At 39.3% G+C, this 19,945-nt stretch overlaps 4 protein-coding genes across 5 annotated transcripts; 1 reads left to right on the top strand and 3 right to left on the bottom strand.

The window, feature by feature from the left end:
* The first annotated feature begins 800 nt into the window (after positions 1-800).
* nup155 (nucleoporin 155) lies at positions 801-12,722 on the top strand. Of its 2 annotated transcripts, none has more exons than XM_027139354.2 (35): positions 801-922; positions 2,485-2,652; positions 2,775-2,912; positions 3,047-3,143; positions 3,228-3,298; positions 3,409-3,501; positions 3,719-3,982; positions 4,070-4,143; positions 4,236-4,327; positions 4,441-4,538; positions 4,626-4,793; positions 4,935-5,035; positions 5,170-5,340; positions 5,438-5,548; positions 5,629-5,723; positions 5,815-5,900; positions 6,041-6,103; positions 6,449-6,599; positions 6,692-6,758; positions 7,016-7,131; positions 7,220-7,323; positions 7,408-7,541; positions 7,714-7,905; positions 7,989-8,127; positions 8,258-8,393; positions 8,479-8,632; positions 8,737-8,841; positions 9,667-9,821; positions 9,908-10,037; positions 10,142-10,255; positions 10,337-10,457; positions 10,729-10,839; positions 11,097-11,233; positions 11,665-11,771; positions 11,856-12,722. In XM_027139354.2, the coding sequence occupies exons 2-35, from the start codon at positions 2,511-2,513 to the stop codon at positions 11,992-11,994; spliced, it is 4,176 nt and encodes a 1,391-aa protein (XP_026995155.1). In that variant the 5' UTR covers positions 801-922; positions 2,485-2,510; the 3' UTR covers positions 11,995-12,722. The 2 variants fall into 2 exon arrangements, with proteins under 2 accessions (XP_026995155.1, XP_047660482.1); XM_047804526.1 differs by having other exon boundaries at positions 859-994.
* A 41-nt stretch (positions 12,723-12,763) lies between these two features.
* LOC113638315 (alpha-1B adrenergic receptor-like) lies at positions 12,764-14,625 on the bottom strand. The gene has a single exon (XM_047804536.1). The coding sequence runs from the start codon at positions 14,125-14,127 to the stop codon at positions 13,144-13,146; it is 984 nt and encodes a 327-aa protein (XP_047660492.1). The 5' UTR covers positions 14,128-14,625; the 3' UTR covers positions 12,764-13,143.
* A 751-nt stretch (positions 14,626-15,376) lies between these two features.
* LOC113638314 (gonadotropin-releasing hormone II receptor-like) lies at positions 15,377-16,535 on the bottom strand. Its single transcript, XM_027139367.2, has one exon. It carries the CDS (start codon positions 16,324-16,326, stop codon positions 15,385-15,387), a length of 942 nt encoding a protein of 313 aa, XP_026995168.1. The 5' UTR covers positions 16,327-16,535; the 3' UTR covers positions 15,377-15,384.
* Positions 16,536-18,507: 1,972 nt separating this feature from the next.
* On the bottom strand, positions 18,508-19,494 carry LOC113638291 (alpha-1A adrenergic receptor-like). Its single transcript, XM_027139323.2, has one exon. It carries the CDS (start codon positions 19,492-19,494, stop codon positions 18,508-18,510), a length of 987 nt encoding a protein of 328 aa, XP_026995124.2.
* Between the last annotated feature and the right edge of the window lie 451 nt (positions 19,495-19,945).

The raw sequence follows: 19,945 nt of genomic DNA on the forward strand, positions 1-19,945 counted from the left end.
ATATCTATAAGTGCTGCAAAAATTAATGAAAAATTGTCTGTATCAGGTGATAGTTATACTTACCCAACTTATCTAAAAGAGAACTGAATATTCCTAAGTAAAGACAGCTTTGGGATCTGATTATATTTATGCATTCGAGGATAAAGATGTAGATATTTTGTAAATTTCCTCATTCAGAATTTTGTGTTAGTGTAAACGTGTTAGTGTATAAATAATTACGGTAAGATTTCCAAGTCATGTCCAAAGCTTTGGTTCATTTACTCAGAGTCAGACGTTGGTCCTACAAAAAGTTTCCTGTGAACGGAACCATGAAGATGATTCTGGATGTTCTTTCATTCATCTGCTAAAAACTACACCCAAGTCTCATTCATTGTGCACTGGATAACTTCACCTAAATATTATAGACAAAAGTCTACTAAAATTTTAAATTTAAATTAAAAAATTTCTTCCTGAAAGTTTAAAATGTTCTTCGTGTGCTGTTGTGGTTTCTTCCTGGTACTTCGGTTTCCTCTCTCAGTCCAAATACATGTTGAATTTCGATTGTCCATTGTGTGTGTGTGTGTGTGTGTGTGTGTGTGTGTGTGTGTGTGTGTGTGTAGTGCCCTGGTAGATAGATAATTACTGAAAATTAATAAATGTTTTAATAAATTATACAAAACAATATATAAATTAGACGTAGGTCTTTATGACACATTATTTAGATGAGATTATTTTCTAGTATGAGTTTATTTACTACATGTACAGAGCAATTACACCAATTACATGTTGTCTGTCGAACCATTTATTAATAACGGTCCATTCTGCTTTAAATATTTGTCCCGGAACCGGAAACAGTGAAACACTTTATTTCTAAGAGCCCAGCAGCACGCGAGCTTGGCGGGACAGAGTTTCAGTTCTAACTGAACTGTTGTTTTATAAGACTGTAAGTTACCAAGAAGGAAAAAATTTCACGTAAAGACCTGCGGATTCTGTAGATACGTGTTCTGTGGGATTGGTTTGTTTCTTTTTTTTTTTTTTATTGTTTTTCTAAATATACAGTGTGGCTGTGTTCCCTGTTTGAATCAGTTAGCCGCGTAGCTAAGTACAAGCAGTTAGCCGCGGAGCTAACTACAAGCAGTTAGCCGCGGAGCTAATCAGAATCAGTTTTATTGGCCAAGTGTGTTGATGTTGACACACACAAGGAATTTGGTTCAAGCTGTTTGAGACCCTCAAAAGTACAGACATAAATAACACTATAATATACAAACTATACAAGACAACGCAGACGATGAGATATAATATAGGCAGAATGAGTATTAAATATGAATATAGAATATGAACGATCAGTTATGTACCTAAAGTGCGAGAGTACAAATAAAAGTATTGTGCAATATATACAGATGATGTGATGTGATGACTGACAGTCCTGATAATGCAGTACTTATAGATATGAAGCAGTAAATATAATTATGGTGAGTTGTTGATCAGGGTTATTGCCTGGGGAAAGAGACTGTTCCTGTGTCTGGCAGTTTTAGTAAGCAAAGTTCTGTAGCGCCTGCCAGAAGTGAGGAGCTGAAAGAGGTTGTGTCCAGGGTGTGAAGGGTCAGTGGTGATTTTCCTGCCCGGTTTCTGGTTCGGGGAGTGGGCAGGTGGGCACCAGTTTTTTTTCTTTTCTGTTCGTTGCAGTCTCGTTCTGTCCTGTTTTGTTGCTGCACCAAATCAGACGGTGATGGATGGCGTAGAAAGTACATCCACTGCTGGGCCTTTTTGATGATTTAGTTTATGTTGCACTCCCATTTTATTAACTACAAACAGCCGCGGAGCTAGCTGATTCAAACACTTAGCCGCGGAGCTAGCTGATTCAAACACTTAGCCGCGGAGCTAACTGATTCAAACACTTAGCCGCGGAGCTAACTGATTCAAACACTTAGCCGCGGAGCTAGCTGATCATTAGCATAATAGCGTCAGTTACTTTGTGTAAACAATTTTACCTCACGCGGTTATCGGTTATTGTTGTTTAGTCAAACTTGTAAGGTGCTTCCACAGGTTGTTAGTTCATGTCTGCTTCAATTTTAGTGTTTCATAGACATTTCTACATGCAAGTACATCTTGTCCAGATGTTTGGTCTGGAGGACGGAGTTAAAGCTTCTATGCTCATATAAAACTATTAAAATGAAGCCCGTTAGTCAGCTGAATAACAGTCACTGAGTGTAAAATGATTAACAGAAGTTAATGTCCAAGTAAATCGCGGTTTAAGTCAATTTTTTTATATGTATTCTATTTTTGTGGTTGTGTATGTTACCAGAGAATCAATGAAAAGAGGAAAGCTTCTCTCTGTGTTGCTCTGATTGACAGGAAAGAGAGTAATTGCATCCAGTGGGCAATTTTACTGGCTCAGAATCATATTCCGAAGTCAAGATCTTTTAATGAGCGCAAAAGTCATCCTGTGGCACTGCTTACGGTTTTGTGACACTTTTTTCCTTCTTTTCACTGTTGATTTTGTAGGTGAGCTTTGTCTCTTCAAGCTCAGCATGCCTTCCAGCTTGGGCCCCAGTAGTGTGGCAGCTGCACTGCAAGAGGCTCTGGAAAATTCAGCTCGACTGATTGACCGTCACTTGCAGGAAGACCGCTGTTTTCCTGACCTGTCAGAATTGCTCAATGTACCTTCACATAGTAAGTCTCCATCTTGCATAGTGCATTACAGTACATAACCAGGGTATGAGGTGCTTAATCTTGCTGATTGTTTTTCTTTTATATGATTTAGTTATTTATTTTTCTTCTTAATTTTTTTTTAGATATGCCCTCTCTGTCTGGTGTGTCTGATATGGATTACCCTCTGCAAGGCCCTGGTCTCATCAGTGTGCCGAATTTACCCGAGCTGAGTGCTGTCCGCAGGGTCCCTCTGCCTCCCGAACTGGTGGAGCAGTTTAGCCGTATCCTCCTGCTTGTGCATTGCCTCATTTTATAATAAAATCTAGTGTTTCAAAATAGCACACACTTTTTGTATGTAAGCTGGTTAATTTGTACATGAATTTCTGCACATAAGTTTCTTTAACTAACCCTTCAGACATGCAGTGCAATTGTATGATGGGAGTTTTTCCTGAGATCAGCAGGGCATGGCTTACCATTGATAATGATATATTTATGTGGAACTATGAGGATGGGTGAGTACTGAACTTTGCAACTAAACTTTAGAAGGAAAGTGTGAGCTCGTTTAACGTTCTGATTCTGTGGCTTCACTACTTTAGAGGCGATGTGGCGTATTTTGATGGTCTTAGTGAAACAATCCTTTCAGTCGGGCTGGTCAAGCCAAAAACAGGTGAGTAGATGAGAATACACTTATGTAGAATTTAAACCTGCTCCACAGCACTGTGAACGTGACTTTGTTTTTAACATAATGTTTCTGGATGTCTTGCCACTGTCCTGCAGGGATTTTTCAGCCTCACATTCATTTCCTGTTGGTGCTGGCTACACCTGTAGATGTTGTAATACTGGGACTGAGCTTTCCCAAGGCTCAGACAGGTGAGTTTGAGCATGTCTCTATTTCTCTCCTCTTTTATCCATCACTGTCTCTTTCTCTCCTAAACATAACTTGTCTATCTTTTTGGAACTCTCTGCAAAGTATCAGTCTCTGTGTGTGTCTCTCTTAGTCTCATCTCTCCCCCGTCTCTTTCTGGAAATTAAAGTCTATGGTATTATGTTATGGTGACGCTTACTTGTTTTTGTGTTTCCTCTGTAGGCTTAAATGACAGCATGTCGGGAGCCATGCAGCTGCTGCCTGACCCGCTCTACTCCATCCCCACAGACAACACCTACATGCTGGCCATCACATCGACAGACCTAGGACGCATCTTCCTGGCTGGAAAGGATGGATGTCTGTACGAAATTGGTTACCAGGCTGAAGCTGGTTGGTTCAGTCAGCGCTGCAGGAAGATCAACCACTCCAAGAGCAGCCTGTCTTTCCTTATTCCATCTCTGCTGCAGTTCTCCTTCTCTGAAGATGGTATGAATCTAAAGCTTAAGTCTGCATGTTAAAGGACAGAGTAATAGTCTGAAAAACCTATTTTGTTAATCTCATTCTCTGTCGTAGATCCAGTTGTCCAGATTGCCATTGACAATTCACGCAACACTCTGTACACAAGATCAGAGAAAGGTGTGCTGCAGGTAAGTGGATTTAATTAATGTCTGTCAGATTTGTTGTCTTTTTTTTTTTTCTCCTTCTATATAGATGTATGACTTTCCAATGTCTTTGCCAGGTTTATGATTTGGGAGGCGATGGCCAGGGAATTTGCAGAGTGGCAGCCATGTCTCAGAATGCTATTGTTTCAGCTGCTGGGAATATCGCCAGGTAAGACCATGCTTTGTGAACACTTTTTATTTGTTTGCTTATTTGTTTGTTTGTTTGTTTAAACCTTGTTATATGTGCATCATTCAAACCACTCTGTTATGTCTCTCTTGCAGGACAATTGATCGTTCTGTCTTCAAACCCATTGTCCAGATTGCTGTTATTGATCGCTCCGAGTCGTCCGATTGCCAGCTCATGGCTGTAACACATGCTGGTAAGTTATATTGATGGATTTTTTTATAAGTATTACAGCGTCTCTGTGTGCTCTCTTGTAACTGTGGTGGTTTTATGCACTGTGCAGGTGTACGTCTGTATTTCAGCACCTCCCCGTTTGCTCCACCTAACACCAAGCAGGGCATTTCCCGAGCCAGCCTTCTGGCTCTGGTTCACGTTCGGCTACCTCCAGGATTCTCCGCCTCCTCTACCGTGCAAAAACCTGCCAAAGTACACAAGGCTCTTTACAACAAAGGTAAACCATGAAACATGCAGTCAGACACTGATATTTCCACCTCTGGGTTTACTGTTGGTGGTGTAAATGTTATGTATTTTATTGTACTATGTTTTCGATCCATTTCTCCATACTCATAAATCTTTTTTCTCTTCATGTTAGGTGTTTTGTTGATGGCCGCCTCAGAGACGGAGGACAGCGATATTCTATGGTGTATAAACCATGACTCCTTCCCCTTTAAGAAGCCTCTCATGGAGGCTCAGGTTGGAGCCTCTCTAATATTCTCAATTATTTCCTCATCATAATCACTAAATGTAGTCAGATGTCTTTCCAGATAATGTTGTTTGGCATCTTATTTATTTTTATTTTTATTTTTTTTAATAAATCTTTCTATCAGATGACCTTAAATGTTGATGGTCATTCATGGGCACTGTGTGCGATAGAAGAGATGAAAGTGCCTAAAATCATCACTCCATTAAATAAGGACCTCATTCCACTCACCGATTCTCCAGTGGTGGTTCAACAACACAATGTCCCACCTCAGAAGTTTATCCTCCTCTCTGCCCAAGTAAACATCTTGTTCCCCAGATATATACCGCTCTTTGTCTTCTACACATTTTAATGAGTTAATAAACTTTTTTTTTACCTTTATTGATTCTCCTCAGGGAAGTCATATATTTCACAAGCTGAGACCGGTGGATCAGTTGCGCCATCTGCTGGTGAGCAGCAATGGCGGGGAGAGTGATGAAATTGAGCGATTCTTCAAGCTTCATCGGGTATGAATATCAATTTGCTTTTACACCAATACAATTAAGTGAATTTAGATTGTTTAACCTTTTTTGTGCTGGTTCTGTAGGAGGAACAAGCCTGTGCCACTGCTCTGATCCTGGCCTGTTCCACTGCAGCCTCTGACAGAGAAATTTCTGTGTGGGCAACTCGAGCTTTCTTCAGGTAAACTCTTCACTGAAGATGCTAAGTTCTTTTAAACATTGTCCTTCTTTCAGATTAAGTATTTTTAAAGTACCTGTTTTTTTTTGGACAGATATGGAGGAGAGGCTCAAATGCGGTTCCCGTCTGCCATGAGTGCACCGAGCAATGTTGGATCTCTCCTTGGCTCACCTGTGCCAGGTAATTAGGGAGAAACTATTCATAAAGTCATTGTTCACTTGAATTAACTTACTAATAATTGTCTGGTATAGATTTATGGAGATTGTAGATTTTGTAGCAATCTATTTCTAACCAGTAACATTTTATTGTTGTAATTATAGGATCTCCAATGCCAATTGGTAGTCCTTATCCTAATCCAAGTTTTCTAGCAACACCAGCTCCAGGTACCTGCTTCCCTCTCTGTGCCCCTTTAATGCATTCCTGTCAAATTGTATTAGAACACTGCTTCTTTATGAAAGAATATCTTTATAATCTAGGGCTATACAAGTCATATTCTTGTCATTCAACTATCGGGCTTTTATAACACTGACCAACCTCTTGAAATTCAAAGAAATGTTTCATAATCTATATATAGTGTAAATCTATATATTTATATTTAATGGCATTCTGTAAAATCTATAATTGACACATCGTCCAAACCTTTTAGTTTCGTCTTAGTTTCTAGTTGCCTCTCCAACACCTTGGCCGTAATACAACTGTTCAAATCTGCATGTGCTTCTGTGTGACAGGAATGATGCCTCCTAGTGTGTCAACTCCCTTCATCCCTTCTAATCCCATGAGTCCAGGCAACACTGCCATGCCCACCATGTCCTCTGGTCCTGAGGTCCTTTTCTCTGGGAAACACAATGGCATTGTTATCTACTTCTCCCGCATTATTGGGTAAATAGTTAATAGCCCTGTTTACAGCAGTATTGACTTGAAGCATACAATTTGCTTTGCTTATTTAATACAAATTTTTGGAATAATGACAGCAACATCTGGGACGGGAGTCTGGTACTGGACCTGTTGATCAGTAAAGGAAACCAAACTATGACTGTTGTAAGTACACTTGCATTACATCAATTATATTATTTCACTAAACTTTCTTTTTTTTAACTTGTGTGTGCGCATCTAATATTGGGGTCCTGTAGCTCTTCCAACTTTTTTTTTTTCCCCAAATCAGATTTCACTTGTGTCTAAAATACATCTGACATTATTGAAACCTAAGTGTTTATATAATTATCATTTCTTAAACCTTAGTGGTTTATTTTGGCTACATTAATGACCTCTACTTGCTAAATTACTGACTGGCACAGGTGGAGAGCACGGCAAGTTCTTCTGACCTGGAGGCAGTTCTGATGGAGCTTCAAGGCCTGAAGGAGTTCATTGACAAGAACTCCCAGTTTAGTCCCACGTCCTTGGGTGCACCAGGGTAGGAGCATGTGTATACGAGTTTCTTCACATTTTGATGGGTTATGGATAAGGTTACAGAGATGCTGACTCTTCTTCTTCTCTCACAGTTTCAGCTCTCCTGCCAACCTGCAGCAGAGGCTGCTGGGATTCATGCGTCCAGACGGCACCAGCTCACAGCAAGTCCAGCAAGAACTTCAGAGGAAATACCATAGTGCGTGTTTTTTTTATTTATTTTAACTGGAGGAAGAAAAAAAAAAACAAATTACCATAATGCTTTGCTTCTGTTTTTCCACAGCTGAAGCCCAGGTCTATGAGAAGATGTCTCTACAGGGAGTTCAGCAATTGGTGCACCGCTCCTTCCAGACCCTGGCTCTCTGGAAGCTCCTCTGTGACCACCAGTTCAGTGTCATCATCTCTGAGCTACCCAAGGTCTTCACCCAACACAATCTTTCCTTATAATTTCCCTTTCTCTTCTTCTAAAGAACTATTTCTCCTTTCTCCTTACCTTTGATGTGGATGATAAGGGGAAAATTTACAGCTCAGTTCAATACCTTCAAGATCCATTCTCATTAACCATTTCTTTACCTTTCTCACACAACAGGACTTCCAGGAGCAGCTGAAGGCCATCAGCTTTAAGGACCTGGTAAACCGTGGTCGTGAACTGACCGGTGCGCTCATCACTGCCCTCATCAACGTGTACATCAAAGACAGCGCTTCTGTGGATGCCATCAGTTCCCTCCTACGAGATATTTGTCCTCTTCTGTACAGCAGTGATGACAGTGTCTGCTCTAAGGTAACCTTTCTCTTGGTTCGTCCCTGGTTAAAACGGACAGCATCCTGTAGTTTAAACTCAACCCTTTATTGCTCTGTTCCCAGGCTAATGAACTGCTTCAGAGCTCAAGGCAGATCCAGAACAAGGCAGAGAAGGAACGTACACTCAAGGACTCACTGCGCTTGTACCAACAGATCAGCAATCACACTGACCTGCCGCTTGTCTGCTTACAGTATCGACAAGGTGAACACCCATTTAAAATAAGCATAAGTGGTTTTGTTGTTTTTTTTTTTTACCTGACTAATCTTTACCTTAAACACCGTGAGAAGCAAATTATATAATGAGCATATTGAATTCTCTCCACCACCTATAGTGCGTTTCTATGAGGGTGTTGTGGAGCTGTGTCTTACAGCTGCTGATAAGAAAGACCCTCAGAAGTTGGGTCTCCATTTCTATAAGAATGCAGAGCCTGAGGAGGATACAGTTGGTCAGCAAGCCTTTCAGGGAAGGTGTGTAAACATGTTTGTTTCATTATACTAGAAATACATGTAGGATTTTGCCATTTTAACACTAGCTTAATGTTTCCCATTCTAGACTGGCAAGTTATAAATGCATCACAGACACCATGCAGGAGCTGGTAAACCATAGCAAAGCAGCTCCTCAATCGCCCAGTGTGCCTAAGCAGCCTGGGCCTCCAGTTATGACCTCTGACCCCAACATGCTCAGCAATGAGGATGCTGCTGCCCATGTGAGTAGTTGTTGTTGTTGTTGTTTATTATATTTTGATATCTTCAGATATGTTCGGATTAAGATAAACGTTAACCTGTTTGCTTTTCTTGTATTCCCCCCCAGTTTGAGCAAATGCTTGGCCTAGCCCAGAGGTCACAAGACGAGCTGTTCCACATTGCACTGTACAACTGGCTGATCCAGGCCGACCTCACAGACAAACTCCTGGAGGTAAGCCACATATTATGCGTCGCATGATTTCTGAAAAGTGAATGTAAATCTTGAAGCATGAGCTGTGTTTCTTATGCAGGCAGCATTTGGTGTTTTTTGCATATCTACTCGAAGTAAAATCAGATGCTGACTTTTTGTCTGTATGTCACCACTGGGCTTTATATCACGCCTTCAGTAAAATGTATACCTAAGAAATAACCATCAAATCAAGTGATGGCACGTGCTAACTAAGCATAGCCCACAAATTTACATAAAAAATTTGTTAACCCATTGCTGTGGAGTGTGCATTTTGTAAGGCGTGTTGTGTAATTTGTAAGCCATTTTATGTGGTATGTGACATTTGTAAGTCCTTTGTTGTCAATTGAACTGTTGAACTGTACATTATATATTCCTTCAAAAGATAAATAATTGGACGTATTCGGGGGATATTTCAGTCGTAATCTTGGTATACTGGCAACTTCACTAAAGCTATTATACGTGAGCCAACTAGAGATTTTATTTTACAGACTTTGCTACATTAAAAAAATTACCCTCTCACTCTTGAATGTAAAAATTTATTTTATATAATTAAAAAAAGTTTTTCCCTGTTTGTGCTTCAGTTTCAAAGAAGCAGTGGTGAGGGTTCATTTATGAGTTATGTAAAGGAATTTAATGTATAGTGTGAAAGTCATTCTCTGTTTTGTGTTTTAAAATAGTGTGTCAAAAACTATTACATTCCTTAATTTGTGAAATTTCTGTGTTGTCCTGACTTCAATATCGAGCAAATCATTTTGATCGTTATTGTGTAATCGTACTCTATATTAAAAGCCTTATATTTTTGTGTAGGTTAACTCTCAGTATCTTGAGGATCATTTGATGCACATGATCAAGCAGGACCAGAGCAAAGTGCGCAGCATGGACCTCCTGTGGCGGTATTATGAGAAAAATCGCAGCTTCGGCAAAGCGGCTCACGTCCTGGCCAGGCTGGCTGACATGCACAGGTGCGTTATGATGCACTTCTCAAATCAGTGTCCTAATCATGAGTGCGTTTTATTATTGTCCAAGTTTAAATGACGTATTTCTACAGCACTGAGATCTCACTACAGCAGAGACTGGAGTACATCTCCCGGGCCATCCTTTCAGCCAAGAGTTCATCCTGTATCTCCTCGATGGGAGCCGACGGAGAGTTCCTGCATGAACTGGAAGAGAAGATGGAGGTATGCAAGATCAGTCCATCAGAGAGGTTTTACCAGACAGTGGGTTATAGTGGAAATGTGAGCCTTAATATATTAAACTTTAAAAAGCTACTTTCTCCCTCCAGGTTGTGCGGATTCAGGTGCAGATCCAGGAGACGTTGAGAAGACAATACTCTCAGCACCTTTCTGTAAACGGTGCGATATCTCGGCTAGACTCTGAGTTAATGGATATTACTAAGGTACTTATTGCAGAAATCGCTGAATTGCACGGACCCGTTCAGTCATATCAAATTTGCTTACTCGTTTTTCTTCTTTTCTAGCTTTATGGAGAGTTTGCAGATCATTTCCGGTTGTCTGAGTGCAAGTTGGCCATCATTCACTGTGCTGGACACTCGGACCCTATCCTAGTCCAATCTCTGTGGCAAGAGATACTAGAAAAAGGTGGGTATCTGCTAAATACTAACTGTATAATTCTCAGGTATGGGTAGCATGTTTGCTTGCTAGTTGAAGTCAGATTACCTTCAGCAATTGTGCGTGAATTAAGACTACAGTTAGCTGATACATGCAAGCGCCCCCACACACACATTCTTCTCTATGCCACCGCTGACACTGAAAGAACAAATAAACACACAGTCTGCTGCCTCTTCTCTGTCCGTGGCTGATGCCTGACCACTCCTCCTGATGGCTCATTCATGTTTCTTTTTCACGGCAGAGCTGAACGACAGTGCAGCTATGAGTCCGGCAGACCGCATGCAAGCGTTGAATCTAAAGCTGATCTCCCTGGGGAAGCTGTATGCAGGGACTCCACGATATTTTCCACTGGGTATCATTTTATTTTCTGTCAACACTGTCTCTCTGAGGTCTACCTTTCTGAAGTCAACACTTGTTAACTATAATTGTTTAATTATTTCCCTTGGTGCTCTGTTTGTCTGAGTCAGGAGGCATACATTAATTATACATACACGTACTATAATTCGATCTGATGAAAATCCTCTTAGCTTTTTTACTTCTCAAATGTCAGTTTCAAAATATGTCTTCAAACTTTGACCACCTTTTATTTTAATTATTTTTTTATTTCAGACTTTCTGGTCAAGTTTCTAGAACAGGAAGTTTGTAAGCTAAACTGGGATGTGGGCTTTGTCACCTTCACAATGCAAGAAATTGGTGTCCAGCTTCCACGTCTGCTAGAAGTATACGATCAGCTCTTCAAAGCTCGGGTATGAGGCACTCGTTCAGACAGAAACAGTGTTTTTCTGCATTAAAGCCTTTTGAAACGATTTGATAAAGACAGGCCACTCTTCTTTTATATTTAGATTTTAGTGATCACCAAATTTTATTTATTTTTTTACTGTGTGCCTTTAAAACAGTATTACAATTATACTTCAAATTACAATTATACTTTTTTTTTTTCCCCTTTCTTTTATTTCTAATCTATAAATGCTTAAATCACAATTGGTATAAATCACTGATCCTTCAGATACAGACTGACCAACAATAAATAAACATGCAAACAAAAAAAATAAAATCCTGTGCTACATTATGTAATATGTATACATAAAAAATATATGCATGATTATTGATGTGGTGACCATTTAAGTTAAAAAGTTAATCGAATGATTTTGCCTGGCTTTTTTTTTTCCCTCTTCAGGACCCGTGTTGGCAGCGTCTGAGAAAGCCTCTGCACCTAGTGGAGTGCATTCACGTGCTCCTGTCAGGTTACGTAGATGACCGTAGCCGAGTGCCCACTTACGACAGGTGAGATCCGTTATCAGCACCACATTCTCGCTGGATTTGAGCCATCCAGTGTTTTGATATGAAATTTGTTTTCTCGTTTCTCAGACGGAGGTTTACCACCGTGTGCTTGGACAACATCTGTGGCTATCTTGTGGAGCTTCAGTCACTGAGCCCAAGTGCCGCTCTGGAGGAAATCATACGCAACTTTAAATCTCTACAGGCCAAACTGGAGAAACTTCACTGAGGCCAGTTAGGGGGTGTCTTACATTACATCAGATATATGCACAAACTTTCCTCACTACTGAGTTTGAGGGTAGCACTAATGACATGAGAAAAAAGTCACATGGAGAAAAAAAATGCTGAGGTCATAAGTTCCCACTCATACCATTGCGTATAAAACCTGAAATGTTTAAACACTCAGCTCTACACTTGCCTCTTTAAAATGCCTACTTTCAGCATACACATGATCATTTATTTTCTATTTGGTGCTGTGTTTACTTGAGGTCCTTTCTGACAGGCTTCACAACTCTTATGGTTTGGACAAATCTATTTGTAAAAAAAAATAATAATAATTGTATGTGATATTTCTCCAGAATTTGAAGACTACTAAAAGAAAAACAACAAAAAATACAAATCTTGTTGCTAAAAAATAAAATCAGGTTTTGCTCCTTACTTTTATGATGATATGAGATGATTAACAAACATTAGTGATACACATCTCTGATCAGCAGCCAGATCACATGACCCAGGTGATTGCTTATACACCATTCAGTGTATATACATGTTGTTGTTTTTTTTGTTTTAGCATATCGTCAGATTGTTTAGTTTGTGTGAAATGTAGAAGGTAGGCATTGCATCCTTTTTTTGAGAGATACTTTTTAAAAACTTCAAGCTTTTACATAAAAAAATTGAATGGAGGGAAATCTGCAATGTACATTTGTTAAAATGAGAATTAAAATGGTCTCAAACTTGGTTGCACAATTATTATTTTTTTAATAAAGGAAACATTTGTACTATTATTCTGTAGTTCCTGATGGGCCAGGTTTGTTTCCCTGCTGCTTTGGTGACAATAATTGCTCATAACCATGCATAATTAGGCCCTGGGGATAGTTTCTAATTCTGTAAGTAACATCAAGATGTAAGGAAAAAAACACCACTGATTTTTATATTAAAAATGATAGTAAAAATGTTGTTAAAACAATTACTTGTTTAAGCACAAACATAAAAATACACAAGAAAAGTCTGTTTGAAGATTAAATGGTTTTAGGTCAGCACTTAAGGCGGGTTAGAGGATGCACTCCGGTTAGTAGCTTAACGCTTCACTTGTCCTTTCTCCTCTTCTGTTGTGTCTGGGAGTGCCAAGCATATTGATATGCTATTTTCAGACTGCTGCTCAGCCTCTGGAGGAGCAGTTCAACTTTCTCATGCCATGCAAGTACATATAAGGTATTAAACATGTATAAGTTCCTCCTATATAGCTGATTATTTCTGCTACTATAGTGGAGTCGTAAATGGTGATGGTAATGCTGAGCGTTAGGTGAATTAGCCAGCAGATGAGGAAAACGGTGGCCACGGTCACCACGCTCTTGGCAGCCCTAACCTGATTACTTGCAGAGGAGCTGGATTTGTCTTTAGACTTTTGGACCCCTTGTCGTTGGTCTTGGACGTTATTTACAACATTGGATGTTCTGTCTTTGGAGGTGGTTTCTGGAGGCGGCTTCTTTTCATTTCCTTTTCTACTAAACACGTTTGTGGAATTTTTCACCCGTCTCTCATTCTGTACAAGTGTGACTGCAATTTGGATGCTTGCAAAAACAATGCCAATGATCGGAACAAGATTTGCCAGTGTAAGGTACACCATCTCATAGGCTTGCCTGGCATCTTGGAATGAGGATCGTTCCATGCAGTCACTGAAACTTTGGTTCAAAATGTCTGAAGAGATGAAAAAAAAATGAGGGATACTGAATACTGTCGCAAAAGCCCAGCTCCCTGTCAGCAGTGCTGTGATGAGGTGGAGGTTGTCCATCTGCACAGGAGCTCCTCCACGCTTCAGAGAGCCCACAAGCTTCTGATGCCAGTACACAGTGATGAACATGGTGGTCAAGATGCTGCTGGTCTCCGAGAGGTTGGAGCAGAAACTGAACACAGTGCAGTATCTTCCTGTCCAGTGGACTACAAAGTCTATGGTGTCTGGTAGGTCCACCAAGTAATTGGTAATCAAATTGGACACAGCCAAGTTGACAAATAGGATGTCGTTAGTTCGGAGCTGAGATCTGGATTTTGGTATAGAACGAAAAGCCAACCAGTTGTTACCAAGGATTCCAAAAAAGCACATGGATGCTCTTATTAAAGGCTTTATCCAGTCGTTCGTATTCATCTTAAAGAGGGACCAGGTTCTTCTAGAAATAAGTGGAGTAACGGTTTAAATACGTTGATGCTTTGGTTTCCTTGTTGTCATGTGCGCTGATTTTAAGCTGTCAGATAATGACGACATCAGGACCTCGCATCTCCTCCCGCGATGTCAGGAGCTTCAATTCCACCCCACCTAACCTGAAGGCATTTATTTTTCTGAGCATCTAGGATGGCTCACCTTATTCCACCATCCCTCAACATTAAAGACCATCATCTGGAATTTTCTGATGGTGATGGAATGAACATTTCTCAGCTGTCTTCAAAACAAGACACAAGATCCTTAAGGCCTGTTTACAGCGGACTGAAAAAAAGACTTTTTTTTTTTAAACTGTTTTTGCTGTTAATATAAAAATTATTAAAATATTTATAAGGATAATACTGTAAATTTAAACAGGACTTACAATATAACAAATAACTGATAAGCTTTGACTACTCCACTCTATAGATTTACAAGTTTGTAGAATATTTCCTTCTCTCCAGATGTTAATTGCCAACATGTTTGGTCATTATTGTTGCTTTCCTTGCCTGGTTTTTAGATGGTTTTTAATCTGCTTTTGGATTTTGCCCTTTTAAATCCAACACAGGTATTAGTTTGATTTTATTAATGTCGTTTTGAAGAAAAGGACCAGGATTCTGCTTGTAAAGAATATTTATTACAATATTGATTATTGGCTCAGTTTCAGATCTGAGTGCAAGTCCACCTTTGCACTTATACTATACTGTACAATCTATACTGCTACCAGTCATTCATTTTAAACTGATTGTTTTACAGGTAAATGTGGTGTTTTATACTGGATCTAACATTACATTTGACCCCAATGAACTCTTAGATCAATTTAACCATCTTAGCCCCTTCCATGACATGGCAACACCTTGCTGCTGTTTTCTTCACAGGTTCATAATTCTATACATGACAGCATGATTATCGTTGTGTAAATGACACTCAGCAAGGATACAGTGCTAATAAACACAGTGAGCAGTTTCTCCAAATGAAAAAGTTTTTACATTAATAATTGTATATTAATTTAATGTTAGAAATATATTATAAGCAGACAATAAAATGTAAAAAAAAAAAAAAAGAAAAGAAGAAAAAAAATTAGTACAGATATGCTTTTTTTTCCACTTACAGTCTATTTTCATTCAGTTTTTCCATTGTGTACAGCATTATAATCACATCACAACTCACAGAGCTACTCCTCGCTCTTGACCCCATCATGTGTCCTTAACATGTCGAGCAGGTCAGCTTTTGCACACCGTACAGATAAATATAAGGAATGGTGCTTATATAGGATGCACCTATAAAGCTCTCTATGTCCGATATCACACTGGTTGGTGAGATGGAATCGGTTATTCTGACAATGAGGTGAGTTGTCCAACAAATTAAGAAAAGAATGGCCACTGCCATCACGCTCTTGGCAGCCCTCACCAAACCTCCTGTTTTAGCTTGTGCCTTGGACTTGGTAACTGTTGATACATTATTGGTGTTGTCTTCACTTTTGTTGTTTGAGGCGTTCCCTTCATTTTTTACTTCTTCACCCATATTCTTCATTCTATTTTCATTCTCTATCAGCGTAATCGCAATCTGGCTGCTTGCATAAAGAACCACACAAATTGGAAACACATTTGTGAGTATCGTGTACACTATATTGTAGGCTTGCTCGGCTTCTGCCGATGGCAGCACTTCCTCACATTCTGCGGCAGTCATGTTCCCACTGCTTACACCGGATAACACAAAATGAGGAAGGTTGAAGAAAAATGAGAAGGTCCAGGTTGCTGTCAGCAGCATGGCAATGACTTGGAGGTTATCCATTCGTACAGGAGCTCCTCCATGCTTCAGAGAGCCCACAAGCTTCTGATGCCAGTAAACAGTTATTACTGTGGTGGTCAAAAGGCTGCTGGTCTCCGAGAATTCAGGTAGGAAAAATCGAAATCTGCAAAACAAATTTCCCACAGGCATATCTTCGTTTTCGAAAATGTCGAGGGTGTCCACCATATAATTAGTGATCAGATTGGATACAGCCAAGTTTATAAAGAGAGCTTCGCTAGTTCGAAGCTGAGAAATAGATTTTGGCAGAGAGCTGATGCACAGCCAGTTGTTACCAATGATTCCAGCCAGACACATAATACCTCTGATAATAGTCTTTATCAAGCTTTCTGTATCCATTTCAAATCCTCACCAAGTTCTCTTTTCTTTCCAGGCACAGCTGTCCGAATGATCGATGCTATTGTCTAAAGCACATTTCAGTGAAGTCTGAAATTTATACTGAAATCACCAGGCGCCTAATTTCATCGCTGTGCCTGTGGTGTACAGATCTCCTCCCACCGGCGGCAAATGCAGGCAAATGTGTGTGTTGCAGCTGGGAAGTGGTAGCTCAGTGGTTAAGGCGTTGGACTGTTCATCGGAAAGTTGTGAGTTTAAATCCCCAGACCACCAAACTGCTGCTGTTGGGCCCCTGAGTAAGGCCCTTAACCCTCAACTGCTCAGATGTATGAATGAGATGTAAGTGTAAGTTGCTCTGGATACAAGTGACTGTCAAATGACATTAATGTAAATTTGTTTCTATTGTCAACAAACAAAAAGTTCCTGAGCAATGAATGTGTCTATATTTTCTATCTATAATAACATGCTTCAATAAATGGGTCATGCAGACAGTAATTGGCACTATACTGAAAATAAACTTTTGAAATATATTTAATGAAATGTTGAATGAAATGCATTACTGTGCATAAAATCACTAAACATTACTATTTGACTTGGAAACTTGGTGGTCAAAGATGTTTTGGCGCCGATGTGCCATCTAGTGGATGCTCCAGGTGTGCTTAAGATACATGAGCAAGTATTTGAACAAGTATATTTGTGTCTTTAGGCTGCAAAGAGGTTGAACACGTTTTTTTCTGTGATGTGTATGAATCTGTAATGAAATGTCTCTTCGGGGACAGACAGAGAGTTATTGTGGGTTCTTTCCCAGGACAGTGTTTCTTCTGGGAGTGTCTGGGAACACACAGGTCCACAGTCAACAATTTACCACACCCCCTCTCATTTCACTTATAGGTAAGCAAAGTTCTAGTGATTCTTGTGTAGTGATTCAGGTGTCTGTGACCTTAGCCACATTACAAAATCGAAAGCGAAAATACTTCTTAAAGGAGTGGAGGCTATTTTAGCTATATTATAAATTATATCATATTACTGCCCATTGTTTTCACAAATATTTGGCCAACTAGTCTGAAGATACAATATACAATTATATGTCTCTACACTCATCAATGGAAAAGATCCCCCACTGACCAGATGATATTTGGATGGTGGTCATTTTTCAATGTTGGACTGGTATGTTACAACAGTGCTGCTGGATTAGGGGGAAAAACAGTTAATCAAAATAAATGACTGGCTTAATGCAGGGTATAATGAGAAACAATAAAAATTGAGAATGTTGAATTTTATAGGATAGTTAAGACGTAATGGCCCACATTTATCAATCTCGTAGTAAAGTCAGCAGATGATCTGCATTTGGCTTCAGTTCTGTCTGCCGTTACACACTTTCAAATTTCATTACATCAAAACTGCTTTATTATTCGTTTAGATATGTACGTATTTTAAAATATATATAATTTAATAATTATTATATTTAAGATTTATTTTCTCTCAACTTCATTTATATATTGTTTTGCAAATTCCCTGGTTATATTGTTCACAGCCGAAGGATTATAATAGTTTATTCCATTTTGTTCAATTGATATTGGTTCAGTTTCCGTCTCAAGCACTGTTTTATTTTACTGATATTGCTTCCAAAATATCTGTAAAGGTTAACTGTCATTGATTTTCAAATAATTCAATCTTAAAGCAGGTTTGGTCTCATTTCATTGTTTCTTTCAGTCAATTTTCTCTGAAACTTTTTTTAAGAAAAGTGTTTTATATTCTGTTTGGATTTATACTGAATTTAATTTGGAATTTACCCCTCAAGGGGTAATCATCATTACACCAAATTAACTATCTCAATCCCCTCTATGACGCAAAGGCAAAATGCTGCTGCTTTGTTTACAGATGATTAAGAAAGTACGTCAGATCCCAATTTTGCATGATTGTACATTTGGAAGATCAATGATGATAAATTTCCACCAAATGTAAATGAAAACAAATCGTTTAACATCATACCATTTTATTCTACAGCAGATTATTTTGGTTATAAATTTGTACCAGACTGATTTAGTTACAGATTATTATCAGACAAAGTAACTAAACAAAAAGGCAATTGATTGATGTGAATATTACACTGCAATTAACATAATTTTAAAGCATTTTCAATCTATTTTCATTTATTTTATTATTGTCAAATGTAACTCCAGCTCACTGACTTACTACTCGCTCTTCACCCACCACACGTCCTGCTCTTCTGTGGCAGGTCAGCTTTTGCACACCGTACAGATAAATATATGGGATGATGCATGTATAGGATGCTCCTATAAAGCTCTCCATGTCTTCTGTCACACTGGATGGTGAGATGGAACTAATGATGATGATGGTGAGGTGAATTACCCAGCAAATTAAGAAAAAAATGGCCACTGCCACCACGCTCTTGGCAGCCCTCACCAGACTTTGTGTTTTGGCTTGTGACTTGAACAACTTAACTGTTGCTGCATTATTAGTGTTTTCCCTACTTTTCTCGGCTAAGGTTGCGTTTCCTTCATTTCTGAATTCTGCCCCCATTTTTTTCATTCGCTTTTCATTCTGCATCAGCGTAAGCGTGATCTGAATGCTTGCATAAAGAATCCCAATAAGTGGAAACACATTCACAAGCGTGATGTATACTACCTTGTAGGCCTGATCAGCTTCTGGCGAAGGCAGCTCTTCCTTGCATTCAGCAGTAGTAGCATTTTCGCTGATTTCAGCAACAAAGAATAAATGAGAAATGTTGAAGATAAGCGCAAAACTCCAGCTTCCAATCAGCATCACAGTGATGAAGTGTAGGTTATCCATTTGCACAGGAGCTCCTCCACGCTTCAGAGAGCCCACAAGCTTCTGATGCCAGAACATGGTGATGAACATGGTGCTCAAGATGCTGCTGGTCTCCGAGAATTCAGGTAGGAAAAATCGAATGCTGCAAAACACCTTTCCTGCAGGTATGTACTGTTCAGTATGGAAAATGTTCAGGGTGTCCACCAGGTAATTAGTGATCAGATTGGATACAGCCAAGTTTATAAAGAGAACGTCGCTAGGTCGAAGCTGAGAAATAGATTTTGGGAGAGAGCTGATGCACAGCCAGTTGTTACCAATGATTCCAGCCAGACACATAATACCTCTGATTATAGACTTTATCAAGCGTTCTGTATCCATCTCAAGTTCTCCTTTCTTCCTAGATGCAGAACCGCATGCAGCTGATACTTGATGCTACCACTTAATAATGTTTTGATGAAGTCTGAAATTTATACTGAAATTAACAGACACCTAATTGCATGTGCTGTGGCATATAGATCTCCTCCCACTGGCTGGGAATTCGAGGCAAACTTGTGTTGTGCAGAAGTTTCCAGCAAACAAAACCGAGTGGGCAACCTCTTTTAATTTTGTCCATCAGGACATCCTATAAGAAATATAGTATATTGTTTTACATAATAGTTCGTTTAGAGTTATAAGATCCAAAAAATTGTATTTATTATTTGTTTTAAAACTCAATATGCAAAGTATGGTGTGGTTTTCCATAAGGTTATTTTTCTTTACACTACAAATACTTGTGAAATCTACTTGTTTACAATAGTATGACCAGGTATGAATATGAATAGTTTAGGCA

The sequence above is a fragment of the Tachysurus fulvidraco genome, chromosome 20 (assembly GCF_022655615.1).
Source record: "Tachysurus fulvidraco isolate hzauxx_2018 chromosome 20, HZAU_PFXX_2.0, whole genome shotgun sequence".
Taxonomy (NCBI): domain Eukaryota; kingdom Metazoa; phylum Chordata; class Actinopteri; order Siluriformes; family Bagridae; genus Tachysurus; species Tachysurus fulvidraco.

Excerpts from the sequence above, each read along its gene's own strand:
- LOC113638315 (XM_047804536.1), bottom strand. The coding sequence starts at position 14,127 with ATGAATACGAACGACTGGATAAAGCCTTTAATAAGAGCATCCATGTGC.
- nup155 (XM_027139354.2), top strand. The coding sequence starts at position 2,511 with ATGCCTTCCAGCTTGGGCCCCAGTAGTGTGGCAGCTGCACTGCAAGAG. Across the intron at positions 3,299-3,408 it reads GCTGGTCAAGCCAAAAACAG|GGATTTTTCAGCCTCACATT; the intron begins GTGAGTAGATGA and ends ACTGTCCTGCAG. Across the intron at positions 11,772-11,855 it reads CGAGTGCCCACTTACGACAG|ACGGAGGTTTACCACCGTGT; the intron begins GTGAGATCCGTT and ends CTCGTTTCTCAG.
- LOC113638291 (XM_027139323.2), bottom strand. The coding sequence starts at position 19,494 with ATGGATACAGAACGCTTGATAAAGTCTATAATCAGAGGTATTATGTGT.
- LOC113638314 (XM_027139367.2), bottom strand. The coding sequence starts at position 16,326 with ATGGATACAGAAAGCTTGATAAAGACTATTATCAGAGGTATTATGTGT.